We start from the raw sequence: 18,075 nt of genomic DNA, 5'->3' as shown, positions 1-18,075 counted from the left end.
TTTTTTTGAGTTGGAGTCTCACTCTGTTGCCCAGACTGGAGTGCAGTGGCCGCTCCCAGCCACCATAGGCTCAACCTGCTGGGCTCCGGCGATCCTTCCGTCTCAGCCATCCAAGTGGCTGGAACTACAGGCGCACGCTACCACGCCCGGCTAATTTTTTGGTTTATTTTAGAGATGAGATCTTACCAAGTTGCCCAGGCGGGTCTCGAACTCACAGGCTCAGGCAATCCACTCACCTCAGCCTCCCAAAGCGTGGGATTACAGGCTAAGCCACTGAGCCCGGCTAGATTAGAGGCTTTCAAGCCTGCCCAACCCATTGAAACACTGTGAAATAGTGTGCAAAGACCAACATGGTAAACTTCAAGAAGGAAAATGAATATTCATCATAACAGCAAAGTACCCCCAAATCTCAGAGAGGAGAAGACGTGTAAATAGCCTCTGTGACATGCATTGGAGAGAAAAGTGAGTATGACCTTAGAACACAGGTCAGTCTGAAAACTCCCCTCTAAGATGCACCTTCCAATCAGGGATCTGCTAAACCCAGGCCAGGGGGGAACATTCCATTTCTCCTGAGCCTCAGAGCTGTCTCAGGGGAGGCCGAGAGTTGGTGAGAAGGAAAGACATCCAGTAAAGTCATAGGTATTCTCCTAAATCCAGGTTGGTGAGAAAGGCACCATTTTAAATATGGGTCCCATGTCTCAGCAATAGGGATAATTGCGGGCATTTTAGTTTCTGCCCAGAGACAAGGCTGCTCGCTCTGGAGAACAGGAGAAGCTTCCCACAGCTGGAACAGGGCAAGGAATGTGGAGATGGCCCCAGGGTTTGGAGCTGGATCTGGGCTCAGTCTAGCCACAGGCTGGGAGCAGCAAGGGACACCCCCTAAAGCTGTGTTTTACTCCCAGAAAAAGAGATATGCTGCTAGGGTTAGATCTGTGACCTAGAATTGATCTCAGTGTATTACTGCCTGGACTTCCCACCCTGCCACAACCCTCAGGCAGTTGCAGCAAGGGGCCCTAGCAATACCAAGGAACATACAGAATAACAGCCTAAACGACAGGAGCTGAGCAGGGTCCCCCTCTCTCATGCTCTGGAACCTGCATCCTGAGTAGGAGAGTTGCTGTAGCCACAGTTTCTCACGAACAGTAGGTCCTGCAGCCAGTGTCAGTTTTGCAACCTGGAACTCTTTAGCAAGCATCACTGTTAAGAACCTCAGCCTTCCTTCTAGGAGTAGTTGGGGTAGCAAGCCCCAGCAATACTGAAGAAAAAAAGGAAGGCTCCCACTCCTACACAACTGAGAAAACGGTCTAAGTGGCAGGAGACCAACAGAAGGGATCTCACCCCTCTGCACTTGAATCAGCAACCTGAGAAGCAGGAGAGTTTCTGATCCCTTGGTTCTCTCAGGTAGTGAGGCCTGAAGCCAAGGTCAACTCTGTGACCCAGATCTGGACTGCAGGTGTCACTGTAGGGGCCAACAGCCTGCCCCTCTAGTCTGCTGGGGAAGTGTGCCCCCCAGCAGCCTCACCCTTCCTGGGCAGCCATCCCTGTGCAATGAGGCCACCTGTGCTCCATGCCCTAACACATGCAATCACCTGAAGTAGAAGCCTGAGCCACGCCTCCCCTCAGGGGTAGAGTTCTTGGTGCTGGGGTGCTCTCTCTGCTCAATGTCCAGACCCCCCAGGTACCTGGAGCTCCTGCTCTTCTAGATAAGTTTAGGTTGCCCTCCCTCTCCTGAGCAGCAGAGGCATCCTAACATCTCACGGAAGTATAACTCTGGGCACTTGGAGGCTACATACCAGATTCAGACTTGGTGTGGGTACCTGTGCCTGATATCAGGTAGGTGGGCCTGCCTAGCTTGGCCCCACGCATCTTGGTTCTCCCCTCCCAAGGGCTGAAATGAAAGCACAGACCACAGTGTACTCTACAGACCAGCTCACTGCTGAGTCAGCCCAGCGCTTCTTCCAACAAAGATCAAGTAAACACCCATCCACAATGACAGTAGCCAGTTATTACCCAGAGGCGCCACCTGCTGGCCAGGAAGTTGACCAATGCACCACAACCAGTAACTTGCTGACACCAGCATACCATCAAGGACCAAGTTAAGCCTCCTGAAACCCCCACCGCTCCACCCTCACAGGAGGCAGTGAGCCAGCTGACACCCTCACTACATCACTATTATAGTAAGTCCCCTTCATATGAACCTTCAAGTTGCAGACTTTCAAAGATGCAAACGTGTTCACATGTCTAATCACATAAGTTAGTTCATGTTCTGGCATATATTGTCATAGGAGAAGCTTCCCACAGCTGGAGCAGAGCAAGGAGTGTGGTTGTGCTTTTGTGTACTTTGCTGTACAGTACTGTATACAGTCATAGTCTCTTTATTTCAAGTCCAGGATGTCTGAAAGCAAGCGTAAAAGCAGCGGTAATATAGCTGGTACTGCTATGAAGCACCAAGTGATAATGATGTACTGTACTTTTTTAAGGTAAAACGTTTTATTTTTTGTGTTTTTTAATGTATTATTTATATGAAAAGTATTATAAACCTATTACAGTAGAGTACTGTACAGTCAATTGCATTAGTGGTTATCTAGGCTAACTTTTGGACTTATGAACAAACTGGACTTATGAATATGCTCTTGGAATGGAACTTGTTTGTATGTAGGGGACTTACTATACAACCAAGACTTGGGAAAGCCTACAAACACAGGCTATCTATATCAAAGAAACGCATAGAGATTAGCCACCATAGTTCATCCAGGTGAGAAAGAACCAGAGTAACAACTCCGAAAGTATAAAAAACATAGTGTTACCCTGTCAAAGGGTCACACCAATTCTTCAACAACAGAACTTAACCAAAATGAAATCTCTGAAATGTCAGATAACAAATTCAGAATATTGCTGATAAAGAAGCTCAATGAGATGCAAGCTAAAGCTGATAACCAATACAAAGAAACTAGCAGCACAATTCAGAAAGTGAAAAGAGAGACTGACATTAAAAAAAAAAACAGATTGAACTAGAAAACTCAGAGGAGGAGATGCAAAACACAGTACAAAAGCTATAGCAGTAGACTAGACCTAGTAGAAGAAAGAATCTTAGCGATGGAACACAGGTCATTCAAACTAGCCCACTTGGACAGAAGAAGAAAAAAGAACTCAGAAGAATGGGCAAAGTCCATGAGGAATACGGGACTATGTAAACTGACCAAACCTACAAATCATAGGCATCCCAGGGGGAGAAAAAGTTAAAGTAAAAAGTATGCAAAATATATATAAGGAAATAATTTAAGAAAACTTTCCCAGTCTTGAGAGAGACCTAGACATCCAGATACAAGAAGCCCAATGAACTCTTGCAAGATATATCACAAGAAGAACCTCACCAAGGCATATTGGTGTCAGATTCTCCAAAGTCAACATGAAAGAAAATATCCTATAAGCAGAAAGAGAAAAGCTCCAAATCACTTATAAAGGAAGGGACATTAGACTAATAACAGACTTCTCAGCAGAAATCCTACAAGCCAGAAGAGAATTTTCAACCTCCTTAAAGAAAAATAAATCTAGCCAAAAACCTTATATCCAGCCAAACTAAACTTCATAAATGAAGGAGAAAGAAAATACTTCCCCAACAAACACACACCAAGGGAACCTGGTGCCACTAAAACAGCTCTATAAAAGATGCTCAAAGGAGTTCTGAAACAAATTGGAAACAAAATGATGACTTTCACTATCACAAAAGGTTATATAAGTACAAACTAACAGAGCCTATAAAGCAAGTACATACCCTCAAGTCAGCTAGCTTACAACACTATGGCAGGAGCAAAACCTCACATATAAATATTAACCCTAAACATAAATGGTCTAAACTCCCACTGAATCAGAAGCCAGGTATAGGGTCTTATACCTGCAATCCTAGCAATTTGGGAGGCCGAAGCAGGAGGACTGCTTGAACCTAGGAGTTTGAGACAAGCCAGGGCAACATAGCAGGACCCTATCTCCACAAAAAAATAAAAAATTAGCTGGATGTGGTGGCACGTGGTTACAGTCTCAGCTCCTCAGGAGACTGAGGCAGAAGGACTGCCTGAGCCTAGGGAGTCAAGGCTGGGGTAAGTCATGACCCCAGCCTGGGACAGAGTGAGACCCCAACTCAAAAAAAAAAAATCAGAGTGGCAAACTAGATAAAAAAAAAAACACCACCACCACAAACAAGACCCAGGCCTGGCACAGAGGCTCACACCTGTAATCCCAGCACTTTGGGAGGTGGAAGCAAGAGGACTGTCTGAGCTCAGGGGTTCAAGACCAGCCTGAGCAACATGGTGAGACCTTTCTACAATAAATAAAAAAATTAGCCGGGTATGGTGGTGCATGCATGTAGTACTTGGAAGGCTAAGGCAGAAAGATCCCCTGAGTCTATCAGGTTGAGGCTTCAGTAGCCGTGAGTGTGCTGCTGTACTCCAGCCTGGGTGACAGAATAAGAATTCAACTCAAACAAAACAAAACCAACAAAAAAACAAAAAAGAAAACAAGACCTAACTATATGTTGCCTACAAGAGACCCACCTACTGGACAAAGACAGTCATAGACTCAAAGTAAATGGGTAGAAACAGATATATCAGGCAAATGGAAAACAAAAATGAGTGGGAGTAGCCATCCTTGTATTAGATAGCTCAGACTTTAAACCAAAAACAGTAAAAAGAGGCAAAGAAGGGCATTATATAATGATAAAGGATGCAATTCAACAAGATGACTTAACTATCTTAAAACATATACACAGCCGGGCTCGGTGGCTCAGCCTGTAATCCCACGCCTTTGGGAGGCTGAGGTGAGTGGATTGCCTGAGCCCACGGGTTCGAGACCCACCTGGGCAGCGAGACCTCATCTCTACAATAAATCAAAAAATTAGCTGGGCGTCATAGCACATGCCTGTAATTCCGGCTACTCGGAAGGCTGAGGCGGAAGGATCGCCGGAGCCCGGCAGGTCGAGGCTGCGGTGGCCGGGAGCGGCCACTGCACTCCAGTCTGGGCGACAGAGTGAGACTCCAACTCAAAAACAAACAAACAAACAAACAAAAAACAAAACATAAACACATAGAAGACCAGAACACCCAAATTTATGATGCAAACACTACTTGACCATAGAAAGCATATCAATAGCAATACCATAACAGTGGGTGAATTCAATCCCCTACTGACATCACTAGGCAGATCACTGAAAATTAACAAAATAACACTGGACTTAAAGTGGACTATAGACCAAATAGACCTAACAGACATCTACAGAACTTTCCACTCAACACCTGCAGGATATACACTCTTCTCACCTTTATATGGAACAGTTTGCAAAATAGACCATATACTTGGCCATAAGGCAGCTCTTAATACATTTAAAAACATCAAAAGTTTATCAAGCATCTTTTCAAACCACAGTGGAATAAAATTAGAAATCAACACTAAGAGGAGTTCCCAAAACTACACCACTATGTGGAAACTGAACAACTTGCCTTGAATGACCTTTGGGTAAACAATGAAATTAGGCATAAATTCATTGAAACAAAAATAGTGACACTATACCAAAACCTCTGGTATATAGCAAAGGCAATTCTGAGAGTAAAATGTATGGCAATAAATGCTACATCAAAAATATAAGAGATCAGAAATCAACAGCTTAACTTTGAACCTCAAGGAACTAGAATAACAAGAACAATCTAAACCTAAAGCTAGCAGAAGAAAATATAACAAGGGTCAGAGTAGAACTAAATGAAATTGAGGTCCCCCCTGAAAAAAGAGGCAAAGGATCAATGAATCAAAAAACTGGTTCTTTAAAAGGATAAACAAAATTGAAAGAACACTAGCTAGGCTAAACAAGAAAAAAAGAGAGAAGACTCAAACTAATTAAATAAAAAATCACAGGTAGCATAATAACTGATGCCACAGAAGTAAAAAAGATTATAAGAGATTACTATGAACACCTCTATGGTAACAAACTGGAAAACTTAGGGGAAATAGATAAATTCCTGGGAACAAGCCAGGCTCGGTGGCTCAGCCTGTAATCCCGCGCCTTTGGGAGGCTGAGGTGAGTGGATTGCCTGAGCCTGCGGGTTCGAGACCCGCCTGGGCAACTTGGCGAGACCTCATCTCTACAATAAATTAAAAACGAGCCAGGCATGGTAGCGCGCGCCTGTCATTCCAGCTACTCGGAAGGCTAAGGCAGAAGGATCGCCGGAGCCCAGCAGGTCGAGGCTGTGGTGGCTGGGAGCGGCCACTGCACTCCAGTCTGGGTGACAGAGTGAGACTCCAACTCAAAAAAAAAAAAAAAAAATTCCTGGGAACATACAACTTCCCAAGACTGAACTAGGAAGAAATAGATACCCTGAATAGATCAGTAACAAGCAATTGAAATTGAATCAGTAATTTAAAAAATCTCCCACCAAAAAAAGCCCAGGGCCAGGTGGACTCACAGCAAAATCTTCTCAGATGTACAAAGAAGAGCTGGTACAAATCCTACTGAAATTATTCCAGAAAATCGAGGAGGACTCCTCATTAACTCATTCCATGAAACCATTATCATACTGATATCAAAATCAGGTAAGGACACAACAAAAAAAGAAAACTAAAGATCTATTTCCCTGATGAATATAGATGCAGAAATTCTGAACAAAATACCAGCAAATAGAATTTAACAACATAGCAAAAAAACTATCCATCACGACCAAGTGAGTTTTATTCCAGGGATACAAGGACAAAACTGATATTCACCTGGTATGACCAGCTGGTTACTGCCATCATCCATTCTGATTAATGAGTGTCTTATTAACAAGGTGGTTAGCTCTGTCACAGCTAGACACAGAAGAATATCTTGTCCAAGCACACACAGATAACATAGTTAAGCCAGGATATTAAATAGGACAATCTAACTTCAGAGCTGATACTCTCTTTTTTTTTTTGAGTTGGAGTCTCACTCTGTTGCCCAGACTGGAGTGCAGTGGCCACTCCCGGCCACCGCAGCCTCGACCTGCTGGGCTCCGGTGATCCTTCCACCTCAGCCTTCCAAGTAGCTGGAACTACAGGTGCGCGCTACCACGCCTGGCTAATTTTTTATTTACTGTAGAGACGAGGTCTCGCGAAGTTACCCAGGCGGGTCTTGAACCTGCGGGCTCATGCAATCCACTCACCTCAGCCTCCCAAAGCGCGAGATAACAGGTTGAGCCACTGAGCTCGCCTCAGCCACTGAGCCCGGCTGAGCTGTTACTCTCAACCACTTCACTGTAACAGCAGAAATGCAGAGTATGAGGGGGGATCAAAATAACCCAGGAATTATCTTTTGGAGGACAGGTTTGTACAGGCTTCCCCTGCTATGTAAGTGTTCTGGGAACCCATCAGCTTTTGTTGCTGTTGTTGTTGTTTTTGAGTTGGAGTCTCACTGTCGTCCAGACTGGAGTGCAGTGGCCACTCCCGTGCAGCCTCGACCTGCTGGGCTCCGGCGATCCTTCCGCCTCAGCCTTCCAAGTAGCTGGAACTACAGGCACGCGCTACCACACCCGGCTAGTTTTTGATTTATTGTAGAGATGAGGTCTTGCCAAGTTGCCCAAGTGGGTCTCGAATCCGCGGGCTCAGGCAATCCACTCATCTCAGCCTCCCAAAGCGCAGGATTACAGGCTGAGCCACCGAGCCCGGCTCCCATCAGTTTTTATCTGTAAGTTTTGAGAAAGTTGCATCTCAATTTGAAGAAGAAACGTCCTGAGTTGTAGCAAATAGGTAACTGATTCTTCCACCATGACAATGAACCCACCTAAACCACACTGAGTGTTCAGCAGTTTTTGACCAAAGCCTAGAATAACCTCTGTGTTCCACTCTCCCTATTTTTTTTTCCCCCGGATGAAAAAAGTCCTTAAAGGGAAATATTTTGCTGATGTGGAAGAGGTGAAACAAAAAATGGCAGAAGCAATAAAAGGCATCAAAATTGTTGGGTTCAAAAACTGTTTTGAGCAGTGGAAAAGCATCTCGATAGGCGTATCGTATCAAATGGAGAGTATTTTGAAGGTGACTGACGTTTAAATGTATAAGAATAAATATACAATATTTACAAATACATTCCCTTTTTTGGAGGGGGGGTCCCCACCTCACGCTAAGATGGGCAGGAGATGAAACTAAAGAGGTATTTAAGAGTTAGATCAAGAGGCGCTATAAAGATGTCTGACATATAAGGTAACTGAGAGGTTTGAAAGCATGGGCCCAGCTGGGCTCTGTGGCTCAGCCTGTAATCCGTGCCTTTGGGAGGCTGAGGTGAGTGCATTGCCTGAGCCCGCGGGTTCGAGACCCGCCTGGGTAACTTGGCGAGACCTCATCTCCACAATAAATCAAAAATTAGCCGGCGGGCATGGTAGTGCACGTCTGTAGTTCCGGCTACTCGGAAGGCTGAGGCGGAATGATCACCGGAACCCAGCAGGTCGAGGCTGCGGTGGCCGGGAGCGGCCACTGCACTCCAGTCTGGGCGACAGAGTGAGACTCCAACTCAAAAAAAAAAATAAAAGAAAGCAAGCAAGCATGGGCCCATAAGGAACAGTGAATGAGGAGTAAGATGACATGATCAAATCTACATGTTAACATACTCACTGCCTCCTGGTGGTGATAGTGTATGCTACAACCACAGATTCAAGCCACCAGATGGACAGGGCTCCTGAGAGGGGCCTCCTGTGTTGCAGAGTTTAAAGTGTAAAAGACATACGTCTAGAGGACAAAATGTATGCATGATAGAGTATTGCTCCTAGACAGAAACAGAACCAGAAGCAAGGCACATGTGGAGGGAAAGAGAAGGATCTACTAGAGCTCTGTTAAGAGATAAAACCAATAGGCTTTTGGACACTGAGAGAAAAAGAGAGTCCAGAAAAACTCAGGTTTCTGAAATGTTTTTTTATTCACTAGCCCACAGTTTTCACTTTGTCAACTTGTTCTGCCTATTCCCAAGTACTAATTCCTGTGAGAATGCCTCTCATCTGGAATCTTATCTTATGGATTGCTTTCCACCGTTCAGGGTAGCTTGTCATCACAAGACTGTAAAATGCTTTCTACCTTAACGAGTACAGAATTAATACATATTTAACAATATAAATAACTAAATTTAAGTCATTTATCTGTCAAGATTCTAAGAATCCAGGAATATAAGGTGTCAAAGCCACAATTATTTGAATAAGTGTAAGTACTTATGTGCTTATTTTATTTCCTTCTACTCTAAGCCACAAAGGATTTGCAGCTCCTCTGTCAACCAATGCTGTTTATCACAACATATTATCTGCTGAAACTTACTGTGCAAAGGAACTGAATATCAGGAAGAAGAATAATTCAGCAGGTTTCATATTTTCTTTCCATTCAATAAGTACATGGTAAAAATGAAGATATGTAGTGATCCATACAGATTTTTAAAAGAGGAAGTGACAAAAATACAATGTGTACAGCAATCATCACTCATACAATTCCTCTCTCATTCAGTGGACCCTATCAGATTTAAGATCCATACTGGATTTTAATCTTAGCCATCATAATTCTCTTGCTGTAGCATGTAATATACATATAAAGAAAATTCGTCACAAGGATATATTGTCTGTTACAAAAAAAATAAAACAGGTATCAGATGGTTCTGGAAAAAACAAACTTAAGTCCTATATTATAGATAGTTTTAAAAATTTAAATGTATTTATTCAGGCCACATACAGTGGCTCATGCCTGTAATCCTACCACTTGAGAGGCCAAGGTGAGAGGACTGCTTGAGCCCAGGAGCTTGAGGCCAGCCTAGGCAACACACTGAGACCTCATCTCTACAAAAATAAAAAACTTAGCTGGCCATGATGGCATGTTCCTGTAGTTCTAAGTTACTCAGGAAGCATCACCTGAGCCATAACATCGAGGCTGTAGTGGGTTGTGATCGTGCCACTGCCTTTCAGTCTAAGTGACATAGAGATTTCCTGACTCAAAAAAAAAAAGTACTTATTCAATATCTCTTATATACAATGCACACTTGAGAGGGATTTTAACTTTATTAAATTAAAAGTCATCACCATTGCACCTCTGAATATCTTCACAATAATCTTCAGACTTAGGCCAAATATTTTAGCTCTCTTGTCATAAAAACACCAAAACCAGCTCCTGGTCAGGAATTATCAGTTTATAATTTAATCTTATATAAACCAGTAAATTTATTTTCTCTTTGAGAAACATCTGTTCAGTATCATTATCCTAACATGACATTTCTGCAGTTAATGGGATGTGGGTAAACTAAAATTATGTACAGTCCAGAAGAAGCAATCCATTTACATTAGGAGGGATGATTCCTCTGCAGAGTTATAACAAAATATGTTTCTGGTAAAGCTATAAACTTCTAGACCCAGGAGAGCAAAATCTCAATTCTGCAGTGCCTTCTCCCTAGTCCTACAAAAGATGCTTTTTCTGTCATCTTACTGACTATTTCAGATTGTTTTGAATTTTTTTTTTTTTTTCGAGTTGGAGTCTCACTCTGTCACCCAGACTGGAGTGCAGTGGCCGCTCCCGGTTACCGCAGCCTCGACCTGCTGGGCTCCGGCGATCCTTCTGCCTCAGCCTTCCAAGTAGCTGGAACTGCAGGCGTGTGTTACCACACCTGGTTAATTTTTGATTTATTGTAGAGATGAGGTCTCGCCAAGTTGCCCAGGTGGGTCTCGAACCCACCGGCTCAGGTAATCCACTTACCTCAGCCTCCCAAAGCGCGGGATTACAGGCTGAGCCACCGAGCCCAGCTGTTTTGAATTTGCAAAACCAGAATCCTGAGCAGAGTTTTGTGTTGCACAAATTGTGCATTATATGCAGTGGGCCTGGTCTTGAGCTCAACGAGCAGAAAAATACCCAAGATACATAATAAGCACTCATAAATTAAAAGAGGGATTTAATGACTGACACCAAAAGCACAATAAAAGAAAAAAAACAGATAATAAGACTTCACCAAGGTTTTAAACCTGTGCATCAATGACACCATCAAGAGAATAAAAAGTCTGGCCAGATGTGGTGGCTCACACCTGTAATCCCAGCACTTTGGGAGGCCAAAGTGGGAGGATTGCTTGAATCCAGGAGTTTAAGACAAGCTTAAGCAACATAGCGAGACCTTGTCTCTACAAAAATCCAAAAATTAGCCAGTTGCAGTAGCTCATACCTATAGTCCTAACTACTCTAGAGACTGAAGTAGGAGGATTGCCTGATCCCAGGAGATAGAGGCTGCAGTGACCCATGACTGTGTCACTGTGTTCCAGCCTGGGTGACACAGTGAGACCCCAACTCAAAAAAAAAAAAAAAAAGAAAAAGAGAGAGTAAAAAGACACCCCACAAAATGAGAGAATATATTTACAAAGCATAGGGATTAGCATCCAGATTAGATTAAAAAAAACTCCTACAACGAAAAAAACCCAAAGCAATGAAAAACGGATAAAGAATAGGCTTCTCCAAATAAAATATACAAATGGCCAACAAGGACATAAAAAGATACTAAACATTAGTAATCACTAGAGAAATGTAAATGAAAACCACAACGAGATACTAACTCACACCCATTAGAATGGCTCCTATTAAAAAATCAGAAAATAATAAGTGTAAGCAAGGAGGTAGAGAAATTGGAACACTTTAACACTGCTGATGGGAATATAAAATGAAAACAGCATGGCAGTTCCTCAAAAAATTAAACAGAATTACCGTATTATCTAGCAATTCCACTGCTGGATATATACACAAAGGAAGTATATATTTTAACATTTTAACAATATTATATAGTACAAGAAGCATTATTTGCAATGTCCAAAAGGTGAAAGCAACTCAAGTGTCCATCAACATATTAGTGGATAAACATAGTAAATAATACAATGGGGTATTATTCTATACTTTAAAAAGGAAGAATAGCCAGGCTTGGTGGCTCAGCCTGTAATCCCGCGCTTTGGGAGGCTGAGGTGAGTGGATTGCCTGAGCCCATGGGTTCGAGACCCACCTGGGCAACTTGGCGAGACCTCATCTCTACAATAAATAAAAAAAATTGGCCGGGTGTGGTAGCACGCGCCTATAGTTCCAGCTACTTGGAAGGCTGAGGCGGAAGGATCACCGGAGCCCAGTAGGTTGAGGCTGCGGTGGCCGGGAGCGGCCACTGCACTCCAGTCTGGGTGACAGAGTGAGACTCCAACTCAAAAAAAAATAATAATAAATTAAATTAAATTAAATAAAAAGGAAGGAAATTAAAACACATGCTGCAACATGGCTGGATTTTGAGCATTATGCTAAATGAAATAAGTCCATCACAAAAGGATAGGTATGATAGGATTCCACTTACCTAAGATACCTAAAGAAGTCAAAGTCATAGGCAGAAATTAGAATAATGGATTGCCAAGGATGGAGAAGGGAGAAATCAGGGAATTACTGATTAATAGATACAGTTTCAATTTTGCAAGATGAAGAGTTCTGTGGATGGATGGTGATGTAAGCACATTCATAACAATGTGAATATACTTAATGCCACTGAATTGTTTACTTAAAAATGGTTGAGATGGTAAATTTTGTGTTATATGTATTTTATCACAATTTTAATAAAATTCTAATTCATGCTAAACATGGTGAAACCTTGGACACATTATGCAGAACAAAATAAGCCAGACACCAAAGACAAATATTGTATAATTTCACTTAGTATAAAGTACATATAGAATAGTTTAATTCATAAAGACAGAAACTAGAACAGAGGTTCCCAGGGACTGGAAGGAAGAAGGAATATATTGTTTAATGGATCAAAGCTTCTGTTTGGGATGATGGAAACATTTCTGAAATGAACAGTGGTGATGGCTGCACAACATTATGAATCTATTTAATGCCAATGAATTGTACTCTTGAAAATCTAAAATAGTAAATTTTTGTTTATGTTTTGTTTTAGTCCTTCCTCTACTCTGAAGGAAAGTTAAAGTGGCAATTTTATGTTATCTATAAAAAACAAATAAGACACATTTTTAAAAGATAATGAGCAAAGGTATCATAAACACACTAAATTTAATGAAATTCTTCACTTCTGTTAAAACTCTATGATCACGACTAGGCACAGTGGCTCACGCCTGTAATCCCAGCACTTTGGGAGGCAGAGGTGAGAGGACTGCCTGGGCCCAGGGGTTCAAGACCAGCCTGGGCAACTTAGCGAGACCTCATCTCTACAGTAAATTTAAAAAAAATAAATAGCTGGGTGTGGTGGCGCACACCTGTGGTTCCAGCTACATGGAAGACTGAGGTAGAGGGATCACCTGAGCCCAGCAAGTTGAGGCTTTGGTGGCTGTGAGCATGCCAATGCACTCCAGCCTGGGTGACAGAGTGAGACTCTAGGAAAAAAAAAAAATCTGTGATTACATAAGACCTACTAAGTCCCAGAAATAGTCAGATACTACAGGCCTTGCCCCAAATCACTGAAGCACCCGTGGTGCCTTTGCCCACAACCTATTCCCTCTACTAATTGATCAAGGACCAAAATAAGGACACTGACATTTCCCAACATCTGCCTTTATAGATCCTGACTGCTAAGGATCTATAAAGCATATGCTGCCATACAACACTGTCTGTTCTTTAGAAAAAGTGATACCTGGCTGGGTGTGGTGGCTAATGCCTGTAATCTTAGAGCTTTGGGAGGCCAAGGCAGGAGAACTGCTAGAACCCAGGAGTTTGACACCAGCTTAGGCAACATAGCAAGATCCTGTCTCTACAAAAAATCCAAAAATTAGCCAGGTGTGGTGGTGTATGCCTGTTCAGCTACTCAGGAGGCTGAGGTAGAAAGAATGCTTGAGCCCAGGAGGTCGAGGCTGCAATCAGTTGGCATCAAGCCACTGCATTCCAGTCTGGGCGACAGAGTGAGACCCCAACTCAAAGGGGAAAAAAAAAAAAAGAAAGAAAAAAAGGCAATAACAGATGAAATATTCCAAATACACCAGTGGCAACAATAATCAGACAGAACACAGCATCTCTCCTCTAAGTTATGCTGCTAAAAATAAAGAGTAATTAATATCCTACACACACCTTCACACCCATTTTGAAAAACAGATTCAAGAGTTATCCTCTTCCCTCCTTTGGTACTAGGTCCGATTTTTGAATGGCAACTTCACTTTCCTGAAGAATATTCTGAGAGTACCAAGAATATTATCTGGCAAGACATCACAAGAAAAGAAATACAAACCAGTATCCCTCATAGATACAAATGCAAAAATCTTCATAAACATAAAAAAAGGACTATACACTGTGACCAAATGGACTTATCCAAGAAATTATAGGTTGGTTTAACATTCCAAAAAATCAACTAACGTAATATATTTTATTAACAAAGGACAAAACCACACGATGATCTGGGCAACTTGGTGAGACACAATTTACCACCAATTAATGGTGGTTATCAATGTTGATAAACATGATAAACATTAATGATGGTAATAAACGTTCTCAAAAAACTAGGAACAGAAGGAAATTTCTTCAACCTGATAAAGGACATCTATGGAAAAACTACAGCTAACATCAAAGTTAATAGTAAAATACCGAATGCTGTCTCCCTAAGATAAGGAACAAAGCAAGGATGTCAGCTCTCACCAACTTTTATTAAATATTGTGCTGGAAGCTATAGCTAACACATGTAGGTAAGTAAACATTAGATAGATTAGATTAGAATTAATGAATGAAAAATAAATGCTACACAGATAAGAAAGGAAGAAGTTAAACTCTGTTTGTACATAACATGATCCTACATCATAAAAAACCTATATAATCAAAAATAAAAAGCTAGTATAACTAGTTACAAGACCAATATTAAAAAACAATTTGTATTTTTAACAAAATACACAATTCCACTTATAATAGCACCAAAAAGAATATAATACTTAGAAATAAATTTAATGAAAGAAGTGCAAGACTTATACAATGAAAACCATAAAACATTGCTGAGAAAAATTAAAGAAGATCTGGATCCTGGCTTTTTTTTTTTTAACAAAAATTGACAAACTGAAAACATAAAAGATTCAGAATAACCAAAATGATTTTGAAAAAAGAATAAAGTTGGAGGATTTACACTTTCTGATTTTTGAAACTTATTAAAAAAACGGCAGTAATCAAAGCAATGTGGTACTAATGTAATGACAGACATATACATTAGTGGAACAGAAACAGGAGTCCAGAAATATACCCTTATTAATAGTCAATTGATTTTCAACAAAGGTACCAATACAATTCAATGAAAAAAGGACAGTCTTCAGAAATGGTGGGAGGACAACTGAATATTATTTTAGACCCTTACACCTCACATCATACTCAACAATTAACTCATAGTCGATCGTAGACGTAAATGTAAGCACCAACACAATAAAGTTTTTTAAAATAAGAGAAAATCTTTGTGACAACAAAGTTCTTCAATACAATCCCAAAAGGCCAAACTATGGAATAACAAAATTGATAAAATAGACTTCCCTAAAATTAAAAACTTTTGTATTTCCAAAGAAACCATTAAGAAAATGAAAAGAGAAGCCACATACTGTGAGAAAATATTTGCAAATCACATATTTGAAAATAGACTTGTGTCCAGAATACATAAAGACCTCTTACAACTCAATAATAAGACAATCTAATTTAAAAATGAGTAAAAGAAGGCTGGACTCGGTGGCTCAGCCTGTAATCCTAGCACTGTGGGAGGCCAAGGTGAATGGATTGCCTGAGCCCGCAGGTCTGAGTTGCCTGGGCAACTCAACTTGGTGAGACTTTGTCCCTACAATCAAAAATCAAAAATTAGCCAGGCGTGGTAGCACACATCTGTAGTTCCAGCTACTTGGAAGGCTGAGGTGGAAGGATTGCCGGAGCCCAGCAGGTTGACGCTGGAGTGGCTGTGGGTGTGCCACTGCACTCCAGCCTGAGCGACAGAGTGAGACTCCAACTCAAAAAAATAGATGTGAATAGCAAAAGATGTAAATAGCTATTTCTCCAAAAAAGATACATGAGTGATAATAAGAATGAAAATGTGCTCAACATCTTTAGTCATTAGAGAAAAGCAAATTAAAACCTTCATTTCAAACACACTAAAACGGCCATAATGAAATGGACATTAAAATCTTGGCAAGGATTTTAAGAAACAGGTACCCTCACACACTGCTGGTAAGAATGTAAAATGGTGAGCTACTTTGGAAAACAGTTTAGTGATTTCTTAGATATATCAATTCATGCTGCTCTAATGATTTTGTGCAAAATTCTCTATCTACATCCCCAATATAGAGCCTTCTCTCATTGGAAAGAGAAAATAAAAAGTTTTGCAATTAATCAAATAGTCTAGATAAGTAGGAACAAACCACGAAAATAAATGTAAAGATTAAGATTTTTAAAAATTTATCATAATCTTCTCATACCCAAGACTCTAGTAACTGCTATTCTATGAACTATCATTAGTACTCAAACAGGACACTAATGGAATAGCAGAAGACCATGATATTTACAGAGTGACATGCATTAGGCACTGTGTTTAATCCTAGCAGACAAAGAATTTCAGGCTTACAGAGGCTGTTCTGCCTAATAGCACACAGCTCTGACAGTCAAGGTCAAGCTCTTTGCTCTTGCCTCCATTTTTTTTTTTTTTTTTTTTTTTGAGTTGGAGTCTCACTGTCACTCAGACTGGAGTGCAGTGACACGTTCCCAGCCACCGCAGCCTCGACCTACTGGGCTCCGGTGATCCTTCCTCTTCAGCCTTCCAAGTAGCCGGAACTACAGGTGTGCACTACCATGCCCAGCTAATTTTTTTTTGATTTATTGTAGAGACAAGGTCTTGCCAAGTTGCCCGGGCGGGTCCTGAACCCGTGGGTTCAGGTAATCCATTCACCTTGGCCTCCCAAAGTGCTGAGATTACAGACTGAGCCACCAAGCCCAGCCTCTTTCCTCCATTTCATAAAACTTCTAAGGATTTCAGTGTAAGGCTGAGTCCAGTATTAGATAATTTAAAATGTCCCTGATCCTAATACTTCCACCTATACATGTGTGTATACCAGAAGGGATAGCTTATAAAATAGTCATAATATTAAACAGTGTTTTAAATATACCTATAAATACCAGAAGGAATAATCTTTAAAATCAACACATTATGAAGTTATTAGAAAATAACTTTAGATATTTCACATCTCAACTATTTCGGCAGAAAATTCAGGATTGTCCAGTTAGGAACATCAGAGGTACCACTAAATTGTCGTCTAGGATAACAAAACATCCAACCTCAGAATTCATATGTTCATTTAATAAACATTTATTAAACTCCTACCATGAGCAAGGTACTAGATGCCTTTTCCTCCAGGAAAACACACCTTTTGATCACTCCTTTAATTAATATCCATGCCACAAGAATGTAGAATACTTGCTTTGAGATCTAGCCAAGAATTCTGTGCTAAGTCTGGAATCATTCTAGCTTTCTGTAAGATTTTATTCAAACAGTGTTGCAAATCCCTATTTTACTGTGTTTATACACATAACAAGCTCAAGTTTTTGAGGTTTCATTTTATATAATTCTTTCAATGTTTATAATACTGTAAGTACATTTTTTGGTACTTACAAACATGATGGATTATACAAAGAAGAACTTCATATTTTAGTGAGAAGTTATACTCTTCTCACTTATTTAGGTTGCCTCAAAGAAAGTAGCCATCAAGAGAAAAAGTAACCAAGGGATGAAAACAAAGGGTAAGAAATAAACCTGCTCAGCCATATTACAAGTTAAAAATATCACATCAAGTTTATAATTTACCTGCAGGTTTAAGGTCTCCTATTCGAATAATGTGTGGCCAGTGCTGGAGTGTTTTAGCAAAAAAAGGGTTGGTTACACCTAATATGACGGAGGGCCTGTATAAAAACCAAACCAAACAAAAAAAAAGGTAAGAAAAAAAATGAATGTTAAATCAGTAAAGAATAGTTTATACTTTCTTTTCAGTGAACAACATAGGTTTTCTTTTCTTTTACTCAACATATTTCATATTAACTACATGTCAGGCAACATGTTTAGCACTAGGCATACAAAGATGAAAAGATATGGTCCTTCCAATAGCA

The 18,075-nt window shown here is 40.8% G+C and overlaps 2 protein-coding genes across 3 annotated transcripts in view; one reads left to right on the top strand and one right to left on the bottom strand.

The window, feature by feature from the left end:
- The window catches only part of DENND6A (DENN domain containing 6A), a 90,246-nt gene that overhangs the window by 11,810 nt on the left and 60,361 nt on the right, over window positions 1-18,075 (bottom strand). For both annotated transcript variants that reach the window (XM_008070044.2, XM_021718212.1), the window contains exon 12: window positions 17,777-17,871. In XM_008070044.2, coding sequence (XP_008068235.1) covers window positions 17,777-17,871 — 95 coding nt within the window. The remainder of the gene's footprint in view (window positions 1-17,776; window positions 17,872-18,075) is intronic.
- The window catches only part of PDE12 (phosphodiesterase 12), a 101,375-nt gene that overhangs the window by 72,465 nt on the left and 10,835 nt on the right, over window positions 1-18,075 (top strand). The gene's annotated exons all lie outside the window — the stretch shown is intronic.

The sequence above is a fragment of the Carlito syrichta genome, unplaced genomic scaffold (assembly GCF_000164805.1).
Source record: "Carlito syrichta isolate Samal-C Ts95f unplaced genomic scaffold, Tarsius_syrichta-2.0.1 Scaffold111536, whole genome shotgun sequence".
Classification (NCBI taxonomy): Eukaryota; Metazoa; Chordata; class Mammalia; order Primates; family Tarsiidae; genus Carlito; species Carlito syrichta.
This window is presented reverse-complemented; position numbering and strand designations above follow the sequence as displayed.